The sequence below is a fragment of the Hakea prostrata genome, chromosome 2, assembly GCF_041222555.1.
Source record: "Hakea prostrata isolate BN-2017 chromosome 2, UWA_Hpros_2, whole genome shotgun sequence".
Lineage (NCBI taxonomy): Eukaryota > Viridiplantae > Streptophyta > Magnoliopsida > Proteales > Proteaceae > Hakea > Hakea prostrata.
The window spans coordinates 10,117,504-10,141,417 of NC_142601.1; the positions used below are offsets into that span (position 1 = coordinate 10,117,504).

At 36.3% G+C, this 23,914-nt stretch overlaps 1 protein-coding gene and 1 long non-coding RNA gene across 2 annotated transcripts; both read right to left on the bottom strand.

Annotated features, from left to right (window-relative positions):
- Positions 1–3,052: 3,052 nt before the first annotated feature.
- On the bottom strand, positions 3,053–12,998 carry LOC149023675 (uncharacterized). Its single transcript, XR_016171551.1, has 3 exons — positions 12,820–12,998; positions 8,471–8,734; positions 3,053–4,128 (listed from the first exon to the last, which is right to left on the bottom strand). It is a non-coding gene; the product is annotated as an uncharacterized LOC149023675 (long non-coding RNA).
- Positions 12,999–22,277: 9,279 nt separating this feature from the next.
- LOC149023676 (uncharacterized protein At1g08160-like) lies at positions 22,278–23,320 on the bottom strand. Its single transcript, XM_089142833.1, has one exon. It carries the CDS (start codon positions 23,119–23,121, stop codon positions 22,531–22,533), a length of 591 nt encoding a protein of 196 aa, XP_088998959.1. The 5' UTR covers positions 23,122–23,320; the 3' UTR covers positions 22,278–22,530.
- Between the last annotated feature and the right edge of the window lie 594 nt (positions 23,321–23,914).

Below are 23,914 nucleotides of genomic sequence, written 5' to 3' on the forward strand. Positions count from 1 at the left end.
CCGGTTCAGAAGTGTTTTAAGAGTTACTATATACTTTCAAATCTTTGTAGCTTACTAGTCACAAATTTACAGTGCAATTAGCATATGGGGAGTATTTTATTGAAGGATCGATCAAGAGTAAGCATAACATTCTCTTGCATGCGAGAGACCAACGAGAACATAGAGGAACCATTAAGGTTTATTGTGATTCATGATGTATTAATGCTACATTTATGTCATAACATTAGTATGTTTATTAGCAAAGCTGAATAAGTGTCACTATGTACCAGCAAATGATCATGAGAGCTCAAGTCGGAGAAGGAGAAAGATGTGTAAAGACAGAGACTCAAACCTAATACATCTTTGGTTTTACTACATCTTCACAAGACGTTATCACCACCGCGTGCAAAACACGGCCACCTTTAGAGAGTTTGCCGATGAGAAATCTTTTTCTTTTGCTTTTAGAATAAATAGCTTTTACATAAGGAGGTGGGGGATAATTATTTTCTAATTTTTTTCCTTGTTTAGGTATTTTTCTTTGGATAAGTTAAAAGACATAATTTGGGTAAGTTTTTCTTAAAAAGGCAGATTATTTAATTAGCCAAAATTAAAATAAATAAGGCATATACATTAGTTCATTTTCTACATGTTTCTTAAATATAGAACGTAACATAATTTTTTTATTTTTTTTGTGGAACTGAGGTTCATCCGGGCCAGCTTATTTTCATTTTTTTTTGTTTTGGTAAGAAGAGCATGAAATCATATGACTGGCTATTTGGCCTGGTATGAGTTAAAAATATTTTTCTAATTCTACCAAGAAACATATTTTCCCTAAAATACAGAGACTTATTTTGTCAAAGAATTACATATTCCTTAAATTATAACACAATTTTATACTAAAATTTGAAGAAACTCTTTTTCAGTAATTTTTTTCTAAAAATGGTAATAGGCAAAGGGCACATTTTTAAACAAAGGTATAGTAACTTAAAGAGTTATTTGATTCTTAAATTGGAGAGCTTATTTGGTAAAATACATATTACAAACTTTTCCAAAGAAGATAGTATCTTATCTTCTTTTACAAAGATTACCCTTCCAAATTTTGATAAAGAATTTTTATATAATTTAAGAATATTGGATTTTTGACAAATTTATTATCTAAAATATTTTTACCTAACAAGATTATTCTCTAAAATTCCTTTATATATATCTATACAACTTGATAAAGTTATTTAGGGATGATTCTTGATGCCCCTTGCGCTAGCTTAATTACTAACTCAACCTTGCACTTTTTTAAATTAATATTGCCCCTATAACTCCTAAGTGTTAAAGGATTGCTAAGATCGCATGTGGAATGTATATTTTGCCCCTCGTTAGAAAAAGTTGAAAGACGATATTACATTTATTTTGAAATACAGCACAACCATTCAAGAAGAAACAATCAAATTAGCCTTAAGGGTCTCCAATAGTTCGTGAGCAGGATCTGGAGAGAACATCAAAGAAGACCATGTTATCTGCCTCTTTTGCCTCTTTTTTGTGGTTTGCCAATCTCGGTTTCCAAGGCTTTGCCCTGACTAATCCGGTGTTCGATCCGGGTCACACACTTGGCTGTGGTGGGTGAGTCTCCCATTTGCCTCTTTGCATACATGGTTGAAGCATATGCGGTAATGCTCGCATTGACCCATACGGGTAGGAGACTTAGAATACCAAGTTTGCCTTTATATTCTAGTCATTTTGGATTATAAAGGGTTGGATCCTAGTGAGAAAATGTAAAGGGTAAATATGTAATAACAAGCTTCAGTGTATTCCCCCTTAACAGCCTGTTGACACCATTAGAAGCGAGAGGGCAATACTAATAAAGAGAAGGTTTGATTAGTAATTAAGTTATTGTATGGAGGAAAAACAGTAATTATCTTAACTAAATACTTTTCTTCTTATCCCCCCCCACCCAAAAAAAAAAAAAAAAAAAAAAAAAGTTAGAAAATATTCCATTCATCAGAGATTTATACACGAGTCAGCTTCTCCAACTGAAGAACAACAAAGCTTCAGAGAGAACTATTGCAGAGACACTACCAGCTGGTAAAGCAAATGGCGTCTAAGGCTCTCAACTTCTCTAAGCTTATGCTTGTGTTTATGCTTGTTCTTGCTTTCAGTGTCTCATTCAGCTCTGGTGTGTCTTTCACTCCTGTAAAATGAAACTCAAAGCTCTTTCTGTTTCACTCCTGACTATATTTCCTTCGTTGATTTGTTATTTTATTTGGGGTTATGGTTGAATATATGATCACAGGTGTAAGCCAAGCTGCTTTCGCGCATTGCTATAGAGCATGTGATGCAAACTATGGACACTATGAATGCAATGTTGATTGCGTTATGAAAGGAGAAGGAAGTGGACGTTGTGTGAATCCAAAAGAAGGTTCGCCTTCACAGTTGTTCTGTTGCTGCCAATATTGATTTCTGAACAGAAAGTTCAAAAGTGTATTATCTTCTAAGTTCTAAGGAGAGAATTACCCCTGAAAGAATAAATAAAACTACTACTACTACTGGGTAGAGAATAGGTATATATGTGCTGGCCCTGCTGGGCAAATCGATATAAATGAATAAAACATATTTTTGTTTTATTTTTTCCCTTCAGATTGTTTGTGATGAATGTTCAAACCTCCTACTGTGGCTTGGGTTCTATTCTTGTTGCATATCAGAATTGTTTTCAATTTCAAAGCTTGGTTTCTATTTGTATTCCTATGCATTTTGTTCTGAATTTTTAGTTTCATCACTCATAATTCTTTATAGATTAATGCTTCCAAGTGCAACCAAGGAAGGTCATCAAACTAGCTATCTGTACTCAGACTCCAGAGATCGATTTTTGCTGGGCTACTGGTATTGAATTTGGTTTATGTAATTCAAGTTTCACATTCCTCTAATCTTTTCATTCTAAGCTCCAAATTTAAACCAATAATAGGATCTAATCCAACCTGCAGAGTTGATTCTCTATTAATCCCCATTAGGAGTTGTTGGAATATCTCACTTGACAGATGCATATTTGTCCTTTCTCCTTTTAGGTAGTTTACTAGTAGTTTCTTGTGTTTTAAAGGGGCAATTCAGTCCTTTCTTTGTGGTATATTTAAACCTCATTTTGGGATTTAGGGTTTCATACGAATGTGATATACGTTGGGATGTTCTCTCTCTCTGAGCTGAGATTCTCCTTTGTCTCTCTTGCTCTCTAATTTGAGGCTTGGTGGTTCGTTCCCTAGTCGATTTGAAGGCGTTCTTGCCTTCGGTTGACCTTCGTGCTGCTTGTGGATGCATCTGTGTTGTGCGTTTACAGGTGAGATAGTTCTATGGTGTTCGGTGTTGTGCAGCCATGAGTTATTGGTTGATCTCTTGAGAGTTCCTTCTTTGAAATGTTGTAATTGTTATTTGAGAGTTCCTCTGTACCCAACTTTACATTGATCTAACTATGTATATTATCTTGAGTCCTCTAGACTCATCCATAGATGTAGGTCATTTGACCCAACCAAGTAAATCGGTGTCTCATGTCTTTGATTTTATGCTTGATCCGCTGCGCATATGAGGGTTTATCCCTAATACAAGTGTTTGCATTTAGATAATCTAAGAAAGTGCGTTTCAAAACGGCAAAACTGATTAATGATGTAATTTCACAAACCCAGCTCAATGGTGATAATTCTGAAAGTTATAGCAATTCTAAATATTTTGATGATTTAGCCAAGTGAAACAAAAGCAAGCCAAGAACCTCTACTAATGTCTCTTTAAGAAATTGTAATCCAAAATGGTATAGTCAAATGATTCCATACTACAAGAGCGTACGCCAATATTTGAATCTGAGACTCCTTTCAGTTTAACAGAATCTTCTTAAGATGACATATTCATAAGATGCAAGCCAAAGCATGACTGCAGTGTTCTTTGTTGAGCTATGTGTTTTTCATACATTCCATAAGATGCAAGCCAAAGCATGACAGTGGTGTTCACAGCTTGAGATATTTTCTGCTAGATATCAATAAGTTTGGATTTTCAATAATCTTAGCAAGCATGTATAAACTGTACTCCCAAAGCTTCAAAACTCACAGGAACACTCAGCCAGCAACCTTCAATCATTCATATGCTACTTATCCAACTCCCAAATGACCCCTCCATCTTCTGCAATGTCAATGAAATATTTTAGCTTTAAACTCCAATTCAAAGCACAGTGCAGTAAACATAAAGAGAGGTAAAGATGTACCTAAGCACACATTCTAACAGCACTAACTACTTCTATCCATAATCCATAACTATTAAGTACATGAAGTCCTTTGCACATAGCTGGTAATGGGTGAAGTCAAAGGTCAAGGATTACAAACAAAAAATGAGGGGAGAATTCACCATTGTAAACAACCTACCCAGATGTCCAAAAGTTAATTCCTTGTTATGGTTAAAGCTTCCAATTTATTCAAGAGGACATAAAATGCTTTAAACAAAATTACTATTGTTGTGCAATCTACTAGAGAAGAAAGGCATTCTTCGATCATTGGCTATAGGCACCCTGTTCCTGTTCCAGGAATGTCGGCCTAGCAGCACTGTTTCAGGTATGCTCAAAAAAAAAAAATGTTGGACAAAAGGGTGCTAGTATGGTTCTTGACACAGAAACTGGCAGGGACACAGTTGGATTCAATGAATGACTAATACTAGTAAAATTAAAAAACATGAAATCATTATCTAATAATACACTAATATCTCATGGAAACAACTATATTACATGGAATTTCATCTCTCATTCATGTCATCTCTCGCTGTCCTGCTGTTATATATTAGGAGCATTTGACCCCTTTTCTCCTATAGGTGTGGCTTCATCAAGTTACCATCTTGTCAGATCAGTAGCATAATTCAAAATCTTCATTAGTTATACTTTCCTACTTCTGAAATTGAGGAGAGTGCACATAGCAAGTACAGTAAGTTAAAACAGTATGGTGGAATCACTTGAACAGAGCATTTTGCCCTCTTGCTTGCAGACCTTGCCCTCTATATTCTTGAACATATTAACTTTCTCAGGATATAGTGTTCTTGATGCACAATGGAATCAAATAGCTGCTAACAGACACAAAAAGAGAAAAATTGGGCTAGAAAGGGGAAATCATTGTCGATGACTGATATGGGTCAGATTCAAGGTTGAGATTTTGAAATTAACAATAATAACAAAGAACAATGCAGGAAATAAAGAAATATATGAATCATTGGAAAAGGATGGGCCGGGGGGGGGGGGAGGAGATGTTTAATTAGAGGGGGAAAAGGGTAAAATAAATCAAAAGTTGGAATCATACAAGAGATAGCAATTTCCATTAGAAAAAAAATAAGGGATTGTCCATCCAAAAATCGTGAAGGAGAATAAGAATGCACACGATTTGAGTTACGACTCAACTCGACCAGTTTCAATCAAATTGCACAACTTTTGTCCTGGACACCTATATTAGTGTCATACCCATTGAAACTTCTAGAAGTTGGTTGGGAACACAACAAGTACTATAAGCATTACTTAGCCCACACACACTTGAAATGTCATTTACCATTTGAATAAATGAATTAGAACATTTTTATGATAAATAATCAAATAGCACATCTGGGTCAACAAAAATACTTAAAAAGATAACCTCTGTTAAGAACAAAAACATATTTTGGTGGTTTATGAAATTTTCAACTTTCTAAACCTGGGTGTTTTTCAATTCCAAAAGTTTTAACCCAAATATGGTGAAGCATCACCAAAGCAAACCCTAAAAAAAACAAGGCATTAACTTATGAAACCTTAGGGCATAAAGCATACATTTCACACATTTGGAATGGAGCTACCTTGGTTTTGTGTTATTTTTGCATATTTTATGATTTTTTAGGACCAAAGCAAATATATGCCGTTTTCGGGTATGATCCATATAAAGAGGTTAATTCAAATTCTCAATTGTGAAGAGGACCCGATTCTATGCATGATGGGCTAGGAGTAGATCAAGATGCGATTATGGACCAACTTCAAAAATATCTTAAAAATAAAATAAATCAATTTGATTGATGGTTGAGATTAGTTAGGATTTTATTTTATTTTACTTTATTGTCATTTAAAAAGAGATATATTAATATATATGTATGGTGCCCACAACTAATCAAAGATTAGGATCTTCCAATTTTTCTATAGATTTTCTAGAAATAAAATATTATTTTTTTACTCTCTCTCTCTCTCTCTCTCTTTCTCTCTCTCTTTATTTGTTATTTTTTTCTTTTCCTATTTCACTCTTTATTTAATTATTATTATTAATTTTCTTCTTTATTTGTAATCCCTTTGCCAACCCCTAAAAATACCCCTCTTTTCTTAGACTTAGGTTATACTTTCTTTTCTCTTTAGGTTTTTCCAGGCCTTCTCTAGTTCTCTGAATTTTTTGTGGATTTCTAGTTTTTAGATTCAATGTTTAGGTTCAATTTTTTTTATCTAATACAATAGTTATTCAAATTGTTCCTTCATACAAGTGTGTTTTCTTTATTTCAATCAATATAATTTCAACAATTTCGAGTTCAAGTTTCAAGTTTTAAGATGATTCGTTTTTCTTTGGGTCTAGCAAATGTAGATTTGGATCACTCTAGATTTGCTTGTTAGGGTTGCTTGGATTTTGAATTGTTCAAAGTTTTCTTTTATGATTCAAGATTCAAAGATGCAAGTACATAGTTTCTGTCAGTAATCTTCTCTCCCCCCTCCATTCTAGCTTCTATCTACCCTTCTATATTCTTAACTTAGGATTTATTTTTCAACATTTATTTACTGTGTTTCCCTTTTCCCCTAGGTCCTTATCAAAGATACCTACAATCGGGTCTCTTTTTGGTTAAGGGTTCCCTTTTCATTTATTACTTTGTTATTTGTTCTGTTATTTATTTTCTGCATTGTTTTTCTTTCTTTTATACTCGTTCCCCCAATCAATGAACTTTAAGCTACAACAAAGGATCCACGATCAAAGTCATCCTAGTTGCACTCCCCTTCCCTTGATCTAGAGGTTACACTTGAATCACCTCCCTTTTCTTTATTTATTTTTCTATTGTGATAAATTTTTATTCTTGTCTTTATTTATTTATGCATTCTTTTATTAGATGATGAATCGTTAGGTTATGTCTTGTTTTTATTTTACTTCCAATTCGATCATGTTAGATGCATGTGTTAGGACCGCTTATTTTAATCCGTTAATTTAGCATAATTACGTTAGTTAAAAATTTGAATCTTCTTACTCTCGTGTTACCATTAAGAGTGTTAGGTTATATCTCTCTAAGATCAACCCGTTAGCTACACAATACCGTGCACTTGCGGTTATTTTTATTTCATGAACAATATGTTTTGAAATCTAAAAGGAAATATTCAATCAGAGTGGTTTTAAGTAGCACTTGCAGACACCAAATTATTGGAACATAATTCCTTTCCAACAAATATTTGCCAAAATCTGATTAATATTGAAGGAATTATGCTACGGTAAGCTTAATTGACTGTGTCCCTATGCTGTTTAGACATCCTCAAAATAAAATACCATTTTATACATCAACACAAATGAAAGATTAGCATCAAATTTAGTTTTTAGCAACGTTCTGCAACATTTGGATTTGTAAAATTTTTATATTTGAGAAAATACCCCAGCATTAGAAAGTTTATGGTCTTGAACCCTAGTTCATTCAGCCCTTTTCCTTGTATTATCCTCTTGTATTATGCTTCTTCTTCAAAGCTAAACTTCATACTCAAAGTTGCAAAAACCAAGAGCATTCATCTTCTTTCTTCTTCTTCAATCTACTAAAACACCTTCTAAGAATGAAAAATTCAGAAGCATGAGAACCAAAGACAGCTCTTAGGTGAACCATGTACATCGGTATGTGCTTTTAGTTCGTATGCAGTGTTTTCAGGCATCATTTTAGAAGAATGCACCTGGATTCAACATGAAAGTTCTATTGGCATCATTAGCTCACCCTCTCATGATACAGTGGGTGTTGATATATACAGGTAGGAGATAAACAGAGGAAAGGGAAATCAGTAGAATTCAAGACTAAGGATTTGGATATTCAGTTTTCTTATATTGTTATGTAGGAATTAATCAAAACTGCAAAGCTACTGGACCTAGACATTAAATATCCTTAAATATTCAATCTTCTTAATTCTTATTATGTTGTTGATCCATTCACTGCCTTGACTTTAAGGGGCGCATTTTTTGTTTCATGTTACTGATCAACACAGTTTAAAACTGGAATGGTACAATTGGAATGATCAGCACATTCTAAAGTTGCTGACCAGAGCTGAAATGGCAGGATCTTTTTCCCAGTACAATCCCATACTGGCCTAAAGAATCCAGGAATCTCTGTGAAGTTAATGGCACTGCATTCATATAGATGTACAAACCATCCGCAAGACCAAATAAATTGTGGATCGAAAAATTGAGTTTAGAACTTGAAGAATAATAAAGCCCCTAAAATCACCCATATGGAAGAAAAGGCATACCTTTAATTTTCTTGTTTATCCACATCTCCACCAACATCCCGGCACCAACACCAGCGGCGCAGATTGCTCCATAGAGGGCAACAGGCAGAAGGTAAGGATCTTCGGGGAAGGAAATAGTACTCTGGGACTTGTCTTATTCTTTTGGGGATCCGTTTCTTCACAACTGGCCCACCACTTGATCCATCAACTGAACCACCACCCACAGTTTTCCAGTCCACACCCTTTAATAAGTCTTTGGGCTCCTCTGCTGCCATGCCCAAACAACTAGTTTGTTTTCGTTTGTGGAAAATCAGAGAAGCAACTTCAGTTATGATTCACGAAAATCAGGACACTAGAAGACACAGACTATGCATTGCCTCAATGTCAAGAGTATGTGATTAAGATGAGAATCTATGGGAAATCAAAGAAATATTGTAATAATAATTGCACGCATACAAAACACACTAGGAACCTATATATAACCCAAGTATTTTGAGTCTTCCAGGTAGAAAGATAATATGTATTATTATATCTTTGCATAATCAGTATAAACTCATATAATCAGAAGACTGTCAGATTAAACCATAAGGTTTCAATACTCTACACAAAATTAGTTAGAATGCTTGAGTTTAAGAAAGCAAATAACCAAATGGAAGCAGCAGGGCCACTTAGCAACTGACAGTGACTCATGCAACCAAGGCTGGTAATTTGCCTTCTTTTTTCTCACGTCAATTGCTTTACCTTTTCTATCATCATAGTTTGCTCAAGCTGAAATGAAAATTTGTCTTTGGCACTACCCAAACCAGATCCATTTCTGGAAATGCATTGAAGTGGGGGTAGCATTTGGAGTTATATTTGCAAGTTATTTTTCCATTATCATTGTACAACCAATCTGTTATGTTACTACTTATTTTTATTATTCAGTTCTTTTTTCTCCTCCCTTTTTTTTTTATGGGTTGGGGGGAGGGGATTTGAACAATTAATTGCATCAATTGTGTCTACCTTGCAAAATTATCTCTATTAATGTGTCAGTTTTCTCCTCAGTAGAAGGCAAATGGAGTATTTCTTGGCAAGTTTCTGCAAGCTTCAATAATGAGGACTTCAAAGCAGAATGTGAACAAGTTCACATGGACCAAAAAGGGTGCAGAGTGGTAGAAGTAAGAAGCCCAAGAAGAATTTAGAAAGCTTTAGAGAACATTTTGAGTTCACATGAAATACAGTGGTGGACTTTTTCATTCTCATTAAATTTAAAAGTTGGATGTTTTAAATTAACCATTTAAATGGAGATTCATCATTTAGACCTAAAACTATGTGGGAGGACTAACAGGGTTTTAAATCCTCTGAAACTCAATCTCAGATTTGGAATCTCAAACTTGAAATCAAATTCAATTGAGCAAAGAACATTGACACCCCAAAATGGAGGGGTTAAAGCATTGACACCCCACTTTATATTTGAAAAACACAAAGGTCCTATTCCATTAAAATGATTAGTTGTACAATAGTAAAGACCATTATACCCTTATGTATAATAGAGTGAAGAGACTTTATCTACCCTTCTCTATTTAGACTTATTCTCCACTATGCACTAAGCTACAAGTACAGTTATTCCCTCTTGTTCCTTGGGTATGTTAACCTAACAACTCACACTTCTACCAAAAAAATTTTAAAAAATAAATAAAAAATAACAACTAATGCTACAGTATGTGGTCCTCTCGCAGTCGAAGAGAGAGCAGAAACAACATTTTTTCACCCCCAAAGTTTTGTTCAATTTTTTTTCAAATCTTTAATGTTGAGAGCGAAGATTGAAGATTTGAAAATAGAGAAGATTGATCTTGTAGAATAAAGAGAGCAAATGTTTCACAAACGCGAACAGTTAATTGACAGTTTGACACACTGTATTTCGTCCACTTAGTTATCTCGCGTTGAAGATTTGGATCTGCCAAATATGATTGGAGACATTTTTAGTTCCGTTCCTACGCTTTGAGCATTGAGTACTTCACAAATCCAATTGCAAGTGCTCAAAAAATTAGTTGCAGATAATTTGAAACTCTAGGATCAAGTCAGTTATCTCTTCTTCTTCCCTGATTCTTTGTTTCTGACTTTTGCTTCTGTTTGTAGACAAGTTCTGTTTTGCTATTCTTCATATTTTAGCTTGGATATCTAGCTTTCATTGAATTTCAGAAATCTTTAATGTTGATTTGAAGTGCTTGATTCTAATGGAAATACTGTGTGAAAAGTCCCGCTGGTGAAGTGTATTCAGTGAAGACTGGTGAAGGGTATTCGGTGAAGATGATTGTGTTGTTGGGTTTTTCTTCTTTTTTTTTCTTCCCCCCCCCCCCCCCCAAGATTTTGACAAGGGTATTTTTTGAATGAAAAAAATAAAGTGCTTTAACACTCTTCAATAACAAATGGGACTAAAGTGTTCAATGAAAATGCAACTTTAAGGTGCCTATGTTTCTCAAATATAAAGTGGGGCATCAGTGCTTTAAGGCCTCCATTTTGGGGTGGCAGTGCAATTTGTTCAACTCAATTTTTGGGTTTGTGGAGGTTTTGGCTGGGGTTAGGTTTGGCTAATAGCCTGCAGTTTCTGCTGCCCAGAATAGCCCCCCTCTGCTATCCTTTCAATTAGGTGAGTTTCAAATTGATCAGACAACAAAAATCAAAATTCTGGAAGTATGAATTTTCTGCATATCTTAAGGTTGAAGATGACTTGCAAAATTCTCAAACTCACCAAGATAAGTCAGATGTGCAGAAATTAAGGGTAGGGCTAGACTCTAAAGCTTCCTGCGATTCTAATGAGGAGAAAAGGAGAGGGAAAGGGGCTGGCGATCAATAAGTCCTAATGGAGTTAGGACAGGAAGTCATGGGGAAGGAGGAGGAATGGGGAGGGTTGCCTTAGGAAGGGGCTGGATTTGCAGGAGAGTGAAGGGGGAGTGGTAGGGACTAGTTGCGATTTTTTTGGGGGGGAGGGTGGTTTTCTAGGTCTGAACCAGAAGGGGAAGAGGGTATCGGAGGCTGCAGCAGTGAAGGGAGGGGTGGGAGAGGTGGCAGACAGAAGAAGAGGGACCGGCTTGGTGGGGAATGCTTTAACTTACTTGGGAGAGGTGCTGGGTGGCTGGACCATGCGCAAGGATGCCTTGATGATCTCTTGAAGCTGCTATAATTAAAAGAAGAAACTGAAATTCTTAACTCAAACACTCAACCAAGGCCTCCCCAATAAGGAGACCTTGGTCCTTAATGAATTCAATTAATTATCAAAACTGACTTTAACTTACAATGAAGAGCTTATTGATAGCCTAACATAACAGACTCTCACTTGACTTAGGACTTCCTTATTAGATAAGGATTCCTTTACAAAAATTAATTGGACTCTTATTAAGGAAATAACTTTTGACTAAATAAGATAGGGGGGGGGGGGGGGGGGGGGGGGGGGGGGGGGGGGGGGGGGGGGGGGGGGGGGAGGGGGGGGGGGGTTTTCCTTTTGTTCTAATGGCTTCGCTATAGAAATCCTCAAATCGTTGATACTAATTTGTTTTATATAAGCAGGACTGTTCTGATGCTTAAGATCAGACCTTGGGATCAACTTCAAATTGATATTCTACTTCGATACCTAAAAAGCGTAACCCATTGAAACCCAATTCAAACTTAAGGTCTACATTTCTGTTAATCATGGATTCTAGTATAATGGTCATTATTTGTTCACGGTGGTCACAAATTCACTGTGGTCCTCAGGAAACTGACAATAAATAATAGAAATTCCATTGCAGGATTTGAGATTTAGAAGAACTACCTGGTCGAAGGATTCTTCTTTTCTTCAGTTTAAGAACAAAGGATTCAAGAATCAACACGAAACAGAGAGAACGCTTCGTTTTTCAAAGTTTGCTTTCAGAATATGGTTAAACTAGCTCTTCCTTGATATCAAATCTGTTCTAACATTAGGTACCAAACATTTTTGCTGACAATAACTCTTCAAATTTGAGAAATTAGAAGTGAAACTACTACAACTCCAGACTAATCACTACTGTTCTTGAGATTTCTAAAACGTTCCATCCCAGCAGAAGAATAAAAACTCAATGAATATGTACAAATGGCGGAAATAGGAGAGAATAACAGTTCATTATTGATATAGAAGAAGGAGAAAACGTAAATTCTAGTAAAAGAACTTCATTATGGATGATGTAATGCGTTGATAGTTATGGTAAGACAACAACACTCCATAAAATCCAGTGCTGAATCCCCTCAGATTCTACAATCAATGAGAAAAGAAGCCAAGTGAATTCCCGCCAAGTTCCCATTCTTAAGGGAGATACTAAAACTACAAAAACTGTTGCCGTTCCAAGTAAAAATTGAGAATACAAGCTTTAGCGTACCTAAAGAAATCAGTGTGAGCGTGGCAAGGCACAACTGGGCTTGACCGTGAGAATCTGAGATTGATATGAGCCCCAAATGGAAATGGAAATGGAAACTCGGGTTTAAATTCTGAAAACAGTGGAAGAGAATTGAGGGAACCGGAAAACCTTGTTCCGCAGACCGCAACGTCACGAATGAAAACCCCAATTTCCCCCTTTTTATGAAGTACATATAGTTTCGATGAGTATCGGCCTTATCTATACGACACATGTCGATACGACCGATACGCATAGTTATGTGTGATGTGATTTGTTTTTAAAATAAAAAATAAAAACGTCGCGTATCATTGTGTCGTACCGTTTTGCGTTGTATGGGCTGATACGTATCGTTATGTATTGTTCATTTTTCGCTTTTATTTAAACTTGAACTTTTAAAAAGAGACATCTCTTTGCATTGTACTGTCTCTCAACGTATTAGTCGATACAATGAGAGATGCAAGAAATGATATGAAAAAATGTTTTTTCAAAAACGCTTTGGATAGCATGGTGTCAATAGCCAATAATACAAATACGTATTAGCCGATAAAAAACGATACTGCCAAATACTTTAAACCTTGGTAACAACAACTTCTGCAACCAACAATGAAGGGAACGACAACCCCAATCCCTAGTAGTAGAAGTCTAGGAGATAGGAATTGAGAGAAGAAGAAGAGAGGAAAGCTTTTTGAAGTCGACAATCGGTACTAGGGGTTTGCAAGTGAGACTTGAGATTGTAACAGTGAAACCTCTAAAAGGGCAAAATACAAAACAAACAAAAATCGTAATTAAGTCAACACAAGACCTCTAGTTTAGGCTAGACACCAATATAAGGCTTGTGCTTGTTCTTGGTCATTAGTGAAGATCCTCTCCACCCAACCTGTCCATCTAACCATCCACCTACACTACCCAACCTACATGGACAAAGAAGAGTCCAGATCACCTCCCCAAACTTGAATGAGTAATATTTTTACTTTAAACAACTACGTTTAAAGGAACTGAAAAATTTTTAGTGATTTCTCTTCAAAGTTCACATTAGGAATCTTCTCTTCATCAAAAATGCTGACATTGATCTGTAATGAACCTCAACATGCCAATAATACGATTTGAAATTCCAAAAGTTCTATTACCATTACTATGAATAACCAACAAATTTCGCTATTAAATCCAAGGTCGTGCATAAGACATCAAAAAGAATAGTTGTTCATACCCCAAGTGCACCATAGTTCACAATGAACAACTTATATGCCCTAGCACAATCTTTTATTCATTCACAACTCATTATTTGGTAATACACTAATATCTCATGAAACAACTATATTATATGGAATTTCATCTCTCATTCATGTCATCTCTTGATGTTATGCTATTATATATTAGAAGAATTTGATTCCCTTTCTCCCACAGGTGCGTCATCATCAAGAGACCACCTTGTCAAATCAGTAGTATCAAAATGCCCACAAGCATATGATGAAACCGATGATCAAAATGTGATCACTTCTCTACTATTTACATATATCGCGAGATACAACATATATAAGAAAAAGTCTATATGACTATATTGATCCTAGTCCCCAATAGCCTCCCTCAAAGTCAAGGGATCCTCAAGGAGCTTGAGTTTGGACTATAACAATTGAAAGCAAGTCGAAGATAGACCATTGGTAAAAATATTGGCCAATTGATCCATTGTGGGAATATAGTGAACCAACAAGTTTTTCTTTGCAACCTTGTCAGATACAAAATGGAAGTCAACCTCAATGTGTTTAGTATGAGCATGAAACATCAGGTTGGTGGAGAGATAGATAGCCTCAAACATTAGGTTGGTGGAGAGATAGATAGCCTCAATAATATTATCAAACCGCGAGGGGGGGGGGAGAGAAGATTGTATACCAAGCTCAGGTAAAAGAGATTGCATCCAAGTGAGTTTTGTTGTAGCAAGAGCAAGAACATGATATTTGCTTTTAAGTATTAGATCTTGCAAGTTTAGTTTGTTCCAAGACTACTAGGAAACCAAATTGGAACCCAAAAATATGAAGAAACCACCTTGAGATTTGCAATCATCAAGGCAACCAACCCAATCTACATCGGTGTAGGCCTCTAATTAAAAGGTGGGGGAGGGAGTGATATGTAACCTACAAAGTATGGTACCCTTGGGATATCAAAAAAGTCTTTTTAAAGCAATTCAATGGTCCTCATTTGGAGAAGAGAGGTACTAACATAGCTTGTTAATGGTATATGAAAGGTCAAGCTGTGTAAGAGTCACATATTGCAAACCGCCAACAAGGGTATGGTGAAGTGTGGGGTCAGCCAAAGGCAAGCAACCAATGCTAGATAGATGTGTAGAAGAAGTTATCAAGGTGGTAATAGGCTTGGCATCCATAAGCCCAACTTTGTTCAAGAGCCCAGAGATGTATTTTTGTTGTGATAGAAGAATCCCCAAGTCCATGGGAATAAGCTCCACACCCAAGAAGAAGCGGGCTGCCTCGAGATCCTTAAGGGCAAATTCTGAAGAAAGAGTATGCAATATCTCCTCTATGGCTTGAGAGGAAGGGTCCGTGATCAAAATATCATCAATGTATATGAACACATAAAGGTATGCCAAGGTGTGACGCATAATAAAAAAAGATGAATTGGTCTTGGAACCTCAAAACCAAGTACGATAAGATAACTGCTAAGGCGTTGAAACCATGCCTGGGGTGCTTGCTTGAGACCATACAAGTAGTGTTGCAACTTGCAAACATGAGAAGGATATTGTGTATCAACATAATCCTGCAGTTGTTGCATACAAACATCCTCTGTTAAATTATCATGTAAAAAGGCATTGTTTACATCAAGTTGTCATATAGCCCATCGACGAGAGACGGCGAGAGCAATAATTATGTGACTGGTCATTGGTTTGACAATCGGGCTAAAGGTCTCATCATAGTCAACTCCCTATTCTTGAGTATACCCTTTTGCTACCAAGCGAGCCTTATAGAGCTCAATTGAGCCATCAGACTTACACTTAATTTGAAATAGCCATTTACAACCAACCACTCTATGATCCATCGATGGAGGGGTGAGAACCCATGTTTGATTAACCAAGAGGGCGTTGAATTCTTTATCCATGGCCTAACGCCAAACTGAAGACTTGGAAACTAGTGTATAACAAGTGGGTTCCATATCAGTGGGACTAGTAGCATAAAGGGCCAAAGGTAAGGGATACTTTGTAGCCAAAAAAACTCTTTGGATTCTTGGTTACACGGATCCCACCTTGTCCTAGTAACCATTGGATGAGTATGAACCAAGGTGGGTTGAGTAGACTCAATAGGTGCATCAGGACCAAAGGCATCAGTAGCCGATTCAGGTAAAAGCCCAATAGAAGTTAAATCTACTAAACTTGTGAGCATTTTCTTAGATGTAAGCTCATTAGAAAGATTTGCAGTTGCAAGTCCAGATTTGCAATAGGTAGTTGACCATTTGTAGGCCCATCAAAAAAGGTGGTTTTGTCATGAGTAGAATTAGACTCAAAATGAGACCCAATTGTAAGTCCAGTGGTCTCAATAGAAGCCCCATGTAAAGGTAAAATATCAAGTGCATGCCTATTTAGAACAACAAAATTATTTGCTTTAGTAACTTGTAACCCATTGACAGAAGTAGTAGCCCATTAACACCCTATAGAAGAAGGAACACGAATGGTAGGAACCCATGGAATAACATTTGGCTCATTCATCAACCTTGAACACCCACCATTATTCTCTTCAAGAGAAGTAAACACATGTACAATATCTAATGTCCCATTATGCAGAGAAGATGGTAACCCGAATTTTGTACAGGGGCAATAGTCATTAATAGAGGATTGCTTTTTGAAGAAGGAGACCCAGAACTACACTCAACACCTTGCTGAATGGGAAAAATTGTTTCATCAAATATTACATGTTGAGACACTATTATTTTACCAGTACCAAGATGCAAACAACAATAGCCATGATTCTTTGGACTGTAACCCCACAAACACACAAGTAGCTGACCTATAATCCAACTTGTATTTGTTAAATGGCCTCAAGTAAGGGTAATAGCAGCACCCAAATAACCTTTTCCTTGTTTCTATCCTTGTTCTTGCTTTCTGCGTCTCGTTCAACTCCGGTCTCTTTCTCTCTCACATATGTTGTTGTTGTTCTTAGGCTCTTTTTTGTATCAATTATCATTCTCAATTATGAGAATTTTTCAATATTTTAAATTGTTTTGCATCTATCAATTTTGTTTTTATTTAAAAATAATAGAAAAGCCTCCAAAATCCATAATGGACTTTTTGTCTATTATGGATTATGGTCAAAATTGCATTCTCTTCATTTATGTAAATGTTTACTTAAAATTTTATAGTTAAGATGAGGCTAAAATAGTCAATACACATTCTTTTATAAAAACCATATTTTTTTCTTCTCTTTTCTCTTTTCTCACTTGCTCACTATCAATTTCTAACAATTTTTTATTTTGCTATATAAATTTATTTTTCATTCCATAATTTACTTTTGACAAAATTCCCCAAATCATTTTTCATTATTGACCAATAGTGAATTCTTGTATTTATTTCTTTTAAATAGGCTTAATAGAGAATGAGAATTGATACAAAAAAGAGCCTTAATTGGACCTAAAATGTTATGATTGATTGGTTGCAAGAGAAGTGAGGGTTGAAAGCAAAGTTCCTTACACATATTGCCTTAGAGGATGTTATGGAAACTATGGAGTCTATGAATGCAATATTGATTGTGCTACTAATGGACATGGTTTTGGGTTTTGCATAACAAAGGTGATAACTTGCATTGTTGTTGCGAAACTTGATTTCAAAGGTTTTCACACAAGGAGAGTCTAAAGATGACCAATTCAATGGGATAAGAAAGAACAAGAGAAGCTTTTGTCTAATATAATAATATAAATAAAATCATCATTAGCATTTTCTAGGATTATTTGTGAGATAGGGTTTAACTATTATATATTAGCTTCACGCATGGTGTCTCTCCAGGGAGTTTGTCGTTGAGTTTGGTGAATTTTATTCTTTTTATTTTTTATTTTTTATTTTATTTCAGAACACAACGCTTTTATATAGAAGGTGTAGAGTAATTAATTATTGAATAAATATCACTTACTTTCCGTTGAAACTTCATGAAAAGTTAGTCGGGAACACAACAAGTATTACAAGTCTTACTTAGCCCACAAGCACTTGAAATATCATTTATCATTTGAATAAATGAAATAGAACATTTTTATGATAAATCATCAAATACTATATTTGGGTCAAATAAAAATAGTTAAAAAAAAAATCCCAACAAAATCAGATTTGGGTGGTTTATGAATTTTTTTCTTTTTTTTTTGGGTAGAGTTTTATGAAGTTTACAACTTTCTAAGCCCTGGGTGTTTCTCAGCCTAAAAGTTTCAATCCTAATATATATATAGTGAACCATTTTCTTTTAGCCTAAAAGTTTCAAATTCTAATATGGTGAAACATTCTCTTTTAGCCTAAAAGTTTCAATCATAATATGGTGAAACATTCTTTCCACTCCTCTCTCCAATCCACCCCCCCCCCCCAACAAAAAAAAAAAAGAAACCTTATTTTATATGTTTTGAAATCTAATAGATCTACAATCAATCAGAGTAATTTTAAATAGCATTTGCAAACAACAAGTTATTGGAACATAATTCCTTTCCAACAAATATTGATCAAACTAAAAATGGTACGATGGAGTTTCAATTTTGCTACTCCTAGATTTCTCTTCGGTCTCCATGTTGAGGGTTTTCTTGTCTCTGGCTCTCTTGGCTTTCCTTAGATTTGCTGCTCTATGCTATAGAATACATGTTTTCCTGCATTGTCTACCTTCCCTTAAGGCTTGCTACTTTCTTTATTATTTTTATGTTATTTATTTTAAATGAATCCTCTTCTTAGGTTTGGGGTGTTCATGGTTTTTCATCAATTATCTTGAAGTGTACCTAAAATTTTCCTTTATTAAAGCAAATAATTGAGGGGAGAGGTACGAGAAGTTATGCTCATGATGGTTGCATAATTAAGCATAGAGGCTAATATAAAACGACTCAAGTTTACAAATAACGTAAGATTCCTTGAAATCACTAATAACCCTCTCAACAGTTTTCCCAAAAAGCGAAAAACATCTTAGGGCCTGTTTGGTTACATGAGTCTAAAGATTTCAAATATCTAGAGATTTCAAATCTATAGACTTCAAATCTATGGAGTCATAATTTATAAAATTAAGTGTTTGGTTGTGGAATGAAATCTGTGGATTCATCCTAAAAAAATATTTGATCAACGTTGATTTTTGTGAATGTGCAAATGTATAGCTTTTTTGAAATCTCTGGATTTCACCCCTTACCCATAAATCTATAGATTTACATTTTTGTGTAAGGTGAATCATAGAATTCATGAATCTAAAGATTTTTACAACCAAACGGGTATAATTCTCAAATTCATGAATCCAAAGATTTGAAATCTCTAGATTTATGTAACCAAACATGCCCTTAATGTTTTTCCACAGTTTTATCACATAGTAAGGAGTGGGGTCCACCCATAAATATTCGAAAAGGCAGAGATAAAAATCTTAGTGGGCCCGACCCTTACTGCGTGGTTCAAAATTCTCAAGGGAGCACATTGTTCTCCCTTAACGGAAAGTTGAAGGTTTGTCCCTGCCACAAATGTCGCTTGATGTTCCCCGTTTGTGAAACCCTAAAACAAAAACCCCTTGACGCACTTATCCTTCCGGCCGGTACGGAAAGATGAGCACCAAACGGGTATAACCCGAATATTATATATTGTCATGTAGGCGGGTTCCACCCGGTTCAACAGACAAAACCGATCGGGGCCGAATGGGGCTCCACATGAGCGGGGGTGCGCGATCATCCATGCCAGCGCCGCATGGCAATCATCCTTGTTATAGAGGTCACTCGTGTTGAATGGGACTAACAACAAGGAAGCATGATCCGGGAGAACTGCCCTTGTGGGACTTATCAAATACATAAAGGTAACATCCACACTATAAAGGCACGTCTACCCCTCCGGAGCAACAAATACACTTTGGCATAATCTTGTGGCTTTTGCACGAGCCTCATTCGGTTCATCATCTACTTTGCCATCGGAGGGCTGGCTGCCGCCCGCATCTAACCTTTCTTGCGGACTCATTGTCCCGGATACGAGGGAGGCTCGCGGATCCGGCTTTGTCCGCATCACCCAGCTGTTCGATTTGGGTATGGATTTTATCCATCCAACCCGATCCAATACCCTCCCAATCTACACTCTCCAAAGCTAGGAAATGAGAAGTTCAACTCAAATTTGTTGTACACACTAAGAAAACAAATTTCAGAATTTTGTGGTTCCTAAGACTAAAGCAAAAGGATACTGCTATAGAAATGTCCATAAGCATGGAAACAAAAGCATTGGGATTAAAAGAAGACAAGAGAATGTGTTAGATTATGGATCCTTTGGATCATCCATGCCAGGGTTGGCCCATGTACCTTGTCCCCTTCTTGTCCATTACCCTATAACCCTCAAAGTTTTCTCCTTGGCTTCAATTTACTAGTTGATACAAATTATTTGGCCCTAAATAATTCACTCCTGGTGGGTTTCATTCTATCTCAACTTTGAATCAAAATTCAATCCTGTCTGGTTAACTTAAATTGATACATTAAAAGCTCTGAAGTTGATGAAACGTGTTAAATCAAGTCTTTGCCAACTAGTTATTTTCGGATGGAATGTATTCTAAACCTCTGGTTTAGGCAGATTATTACTTTGGATCCTACTCATAGATAACATTGGAACTATATATTTCAAATGTCACCTCTGTGAAATCACCTTCCCCATTTTCTTTTTTTTTTATTTCCCCTTCCCCCCCGACACAGAGTTGTGGCAACTCCATCTGCAGCAAAGATGGACATGGCTTGAATGATTGAGTTATCTAGCTATATAACAAGCCATAAGATGCCATACATGTAAAGACAAGGTCACACGAGTGGAGATAAGCATGAGGAGCTCAGAACAAGGAATCCAATGAGAATTTTCTCTTACACTACATGTGAATCTTTAACATTTAGCAAAAAGGAAAAAGATGGTTCTGGTGAAGCTTGTTATTCACAGTTGAAGTGCTTTGTATGGAACAAAAAGGTAAAGGTGATGCTTTCTTATGAACCCAATTCATCTAGATTGAAGGATAGATTAGGAGAAGAAAAGCATATAACATGTTAAAGATTAAAACTAAGTTTCTTTACTCGGATGCTTTAAAAACATTAATGAGAGGTAAGCTTCTGGAAGTGGCAATCAAAAGGGGCATTATCAAGCCAAGCTTTTATATTCAGGCAATTTGAAAATGGCCTATCAGTTGCCTGTGCAATGAAGCCCAACCTAATCCAGGTCGATCAACATTTCAAAATTTGAAGCCAATGATCCAACCTATTTCAATTTACTGATCAACTTTAAAGCTTCTTCTTTTGGTAAATGAAAAAGAATATTTCTTCACAGTGATCATATTCCCCATATCAAAAGGAGAGCTTTGCAATGATGGTACAAGGGCTTTTTCCCATATCAGGTTAGGAATCTCATTAGTTCACCACCTACCATTAATTTACTCAACAAAGGCTAACACCTCATAAATAAGAACTCAAGAGTCCAAATCTTCTTGTGGTTAAGGTTTCCTGAAAGCACAACAGTTTGCAACTGAAAGGGATGTGTACATAATTTGATCCCAAAATTATGAAATTTGAAGCCCATGCATGCCAAGCCCTTTGCAATATTTGATCAAATCCAATTCCTCTCACCCGACCCATTCCCCCTACCCTCTGGGTTGGGTTGCCCTTGGTACACAGGCAGACCATGTGTCAGTACAACCCAGAGGGTGGAAGGATGGGGAAGGCCTGTCGAGGTGGAGAGGATGATCTAGACACTGTTTGATCCAAGCCCATGTCAACTAAATTCAGATGTCCATAGTTTCCATGCAATAAGAACTTGCTAAGTTGCACTGAAAGGTTACCAATGGAGATTTTTCTGCCAGACTCTTCTCACTGGAACAGCTTACCAATGAGTGCCCAATGAAGCATTTGATAATTGATTTGATTACAGTTAGCTAACTCGTATGAGCTCGATTTTTTTTTTCTTTTCTTTTCTTTTTTTGTAAGGAAATAATCAGTGCAGCACTGACTAGAAATCATGGCATGGTCGAAAAAGCAATCGAAAGTGCCATCTTAGATAAAGAGTCGGCCACCACATTGGCTTTTCCTGGAATATGATTATCTATAAAGAAATAAAAGATTCAAACAGCCTGAGGATGTATTTAACAACTTGAAAAATCTCATAATATGGGCTAGAAGAAAGGATCAGGTTTAATTATCAATGGATCATAAGTAGATTTATAGAGCTACCCAAATGAGTTTTAGTTGGGTCAGGTCCATATGGTTCATGAGCCATGATGTAAGTTCCATACTCAGGAGACAAGAGACTTTCAAAGCTCAAACTCAAATTCTGGTATTACATGCTTCAAAATGAAAAGCAAACATATATAGATACAACAATCAAACAGTCATGACAATAAAAAATTTGAAGAGAAAAAAAAAAATCCGCCCTCAAAGCAGAAACAAACAAGGAATTGAAGAACCGATCAAATGAAGAACGAAATCAAACACATACAGTGAGATTTCAACTTAGCTCAAGCACTAAAACTTGTTTCAACCATCTGTATCACATTCAATCTTCTTGAAGGGCTTCGAATTTGGAAATCTCACAGCAACCTTTGAGCATTTCACCTTTAAGGTTCGTTTGGAAGATCTCCAAGTACCCACCTTGTAACGAGCCTTAGCTTCCATCTTAAGCGTTAATTCCATAGCTCCAGAAGATCTTTCAACACTCAGATCTTTCGCTGTTGATGCTAGCAATCGAGCTGATGAAGCTACAGGCCTCAGTACCCGATGAGTAACATTACGATGGTGTTGAAAGAAGGGCTCCACCACGTCAAACGCAATGGGTTGATCATCATAAAGCACCATTACCTGCATAGAATCATAAAAAACAGAAACCTTTCGGTTGGGATTGTAAGCTTGTAAGTCAAATCTGAATGAAGCATTGATTTGATTATATTTCATGTCATAACCAGAAACTGAAGCATCTTCTATGGTGTACTCAAGCTTTTTTGGCCTAATCACCAGCCAAACGATGAGAATTGTAAGACCCACAAGAACAATAAAGGCAAGAATGGCGATGGAAATGAGTTTGATCCGTTTTGCACGAGGTGAAGGCTGTGTTGATGCTGGACCAGCCATGGATGAGCTTAGTCTGAGACTGCTTTGCTCTGGTTTGAACTGATGAGATTGTTGTTGAGATTTGCTCTTTTGCTTTATAAGGAAGAAGATTTGTTTGAAAACGGATACCGTTACAGCTTAGATTTCTTCTATGGAACTCAAACTATTTCTGGGTTTCAGATTCTTCATCGTTCACAATATTAAAATAAGGAAAAGAGGTTTCCTGGAGAAGAAGCATTTGGGGTTGGTTATGGGGTGGCAAAATTCTTTTAACGGCTAACGAATCTGGCTTTTGTTTCTTTCTTTTTCTTACTTTTGTCTCTTGTCTTCTCTTTAGCTTTTGATTTTCACCATTTCTTTACTAGAATGGGTCCAACCGGATTTGGATTTTACAGATAGTTCCGGTTGACCCAGAGAGATTTTTTGGGGTGAACCGCTCTGCTGACCGAGCCAAGCCCATTACCAACCGTTACTATACTTTTATGGGCCAGAGATTTTATTCTTCCATGGTATCCTATGTTGCCCTAGCCACAAGTCATTCGGTGTAAGCCCATAAAGTCCATCAAACACCCTATATAGAATTAGCCAACCCCACCAGACCCAAAAAAAAGGAAAATGAATTAGAAATTGAATAGAACTCTTCAACTTTCGGCAAGGGGGCAAAGAGTAAAAACCTTGGTTAATCGAATCACTTAAGGGGCTTTACCAAGAAATAAAATTAGTTAAGGGGCACATGGAAATAAACTATAAATAGAAATTAGAGCCCATTTGCTTTACTTCAAAAAAAAAAAAAAGAAAAGAATTAATTAACATT

Excerpts from the sequence above, each read along its gene's own strand:
- LOC149023676 (XM_089142833.1), bottom strand. The coding sequence starts at position 23,121 with ATGGCTGGTCCAGCATCAACACAGCCTTCACCTCGTGCAAAACGGATC.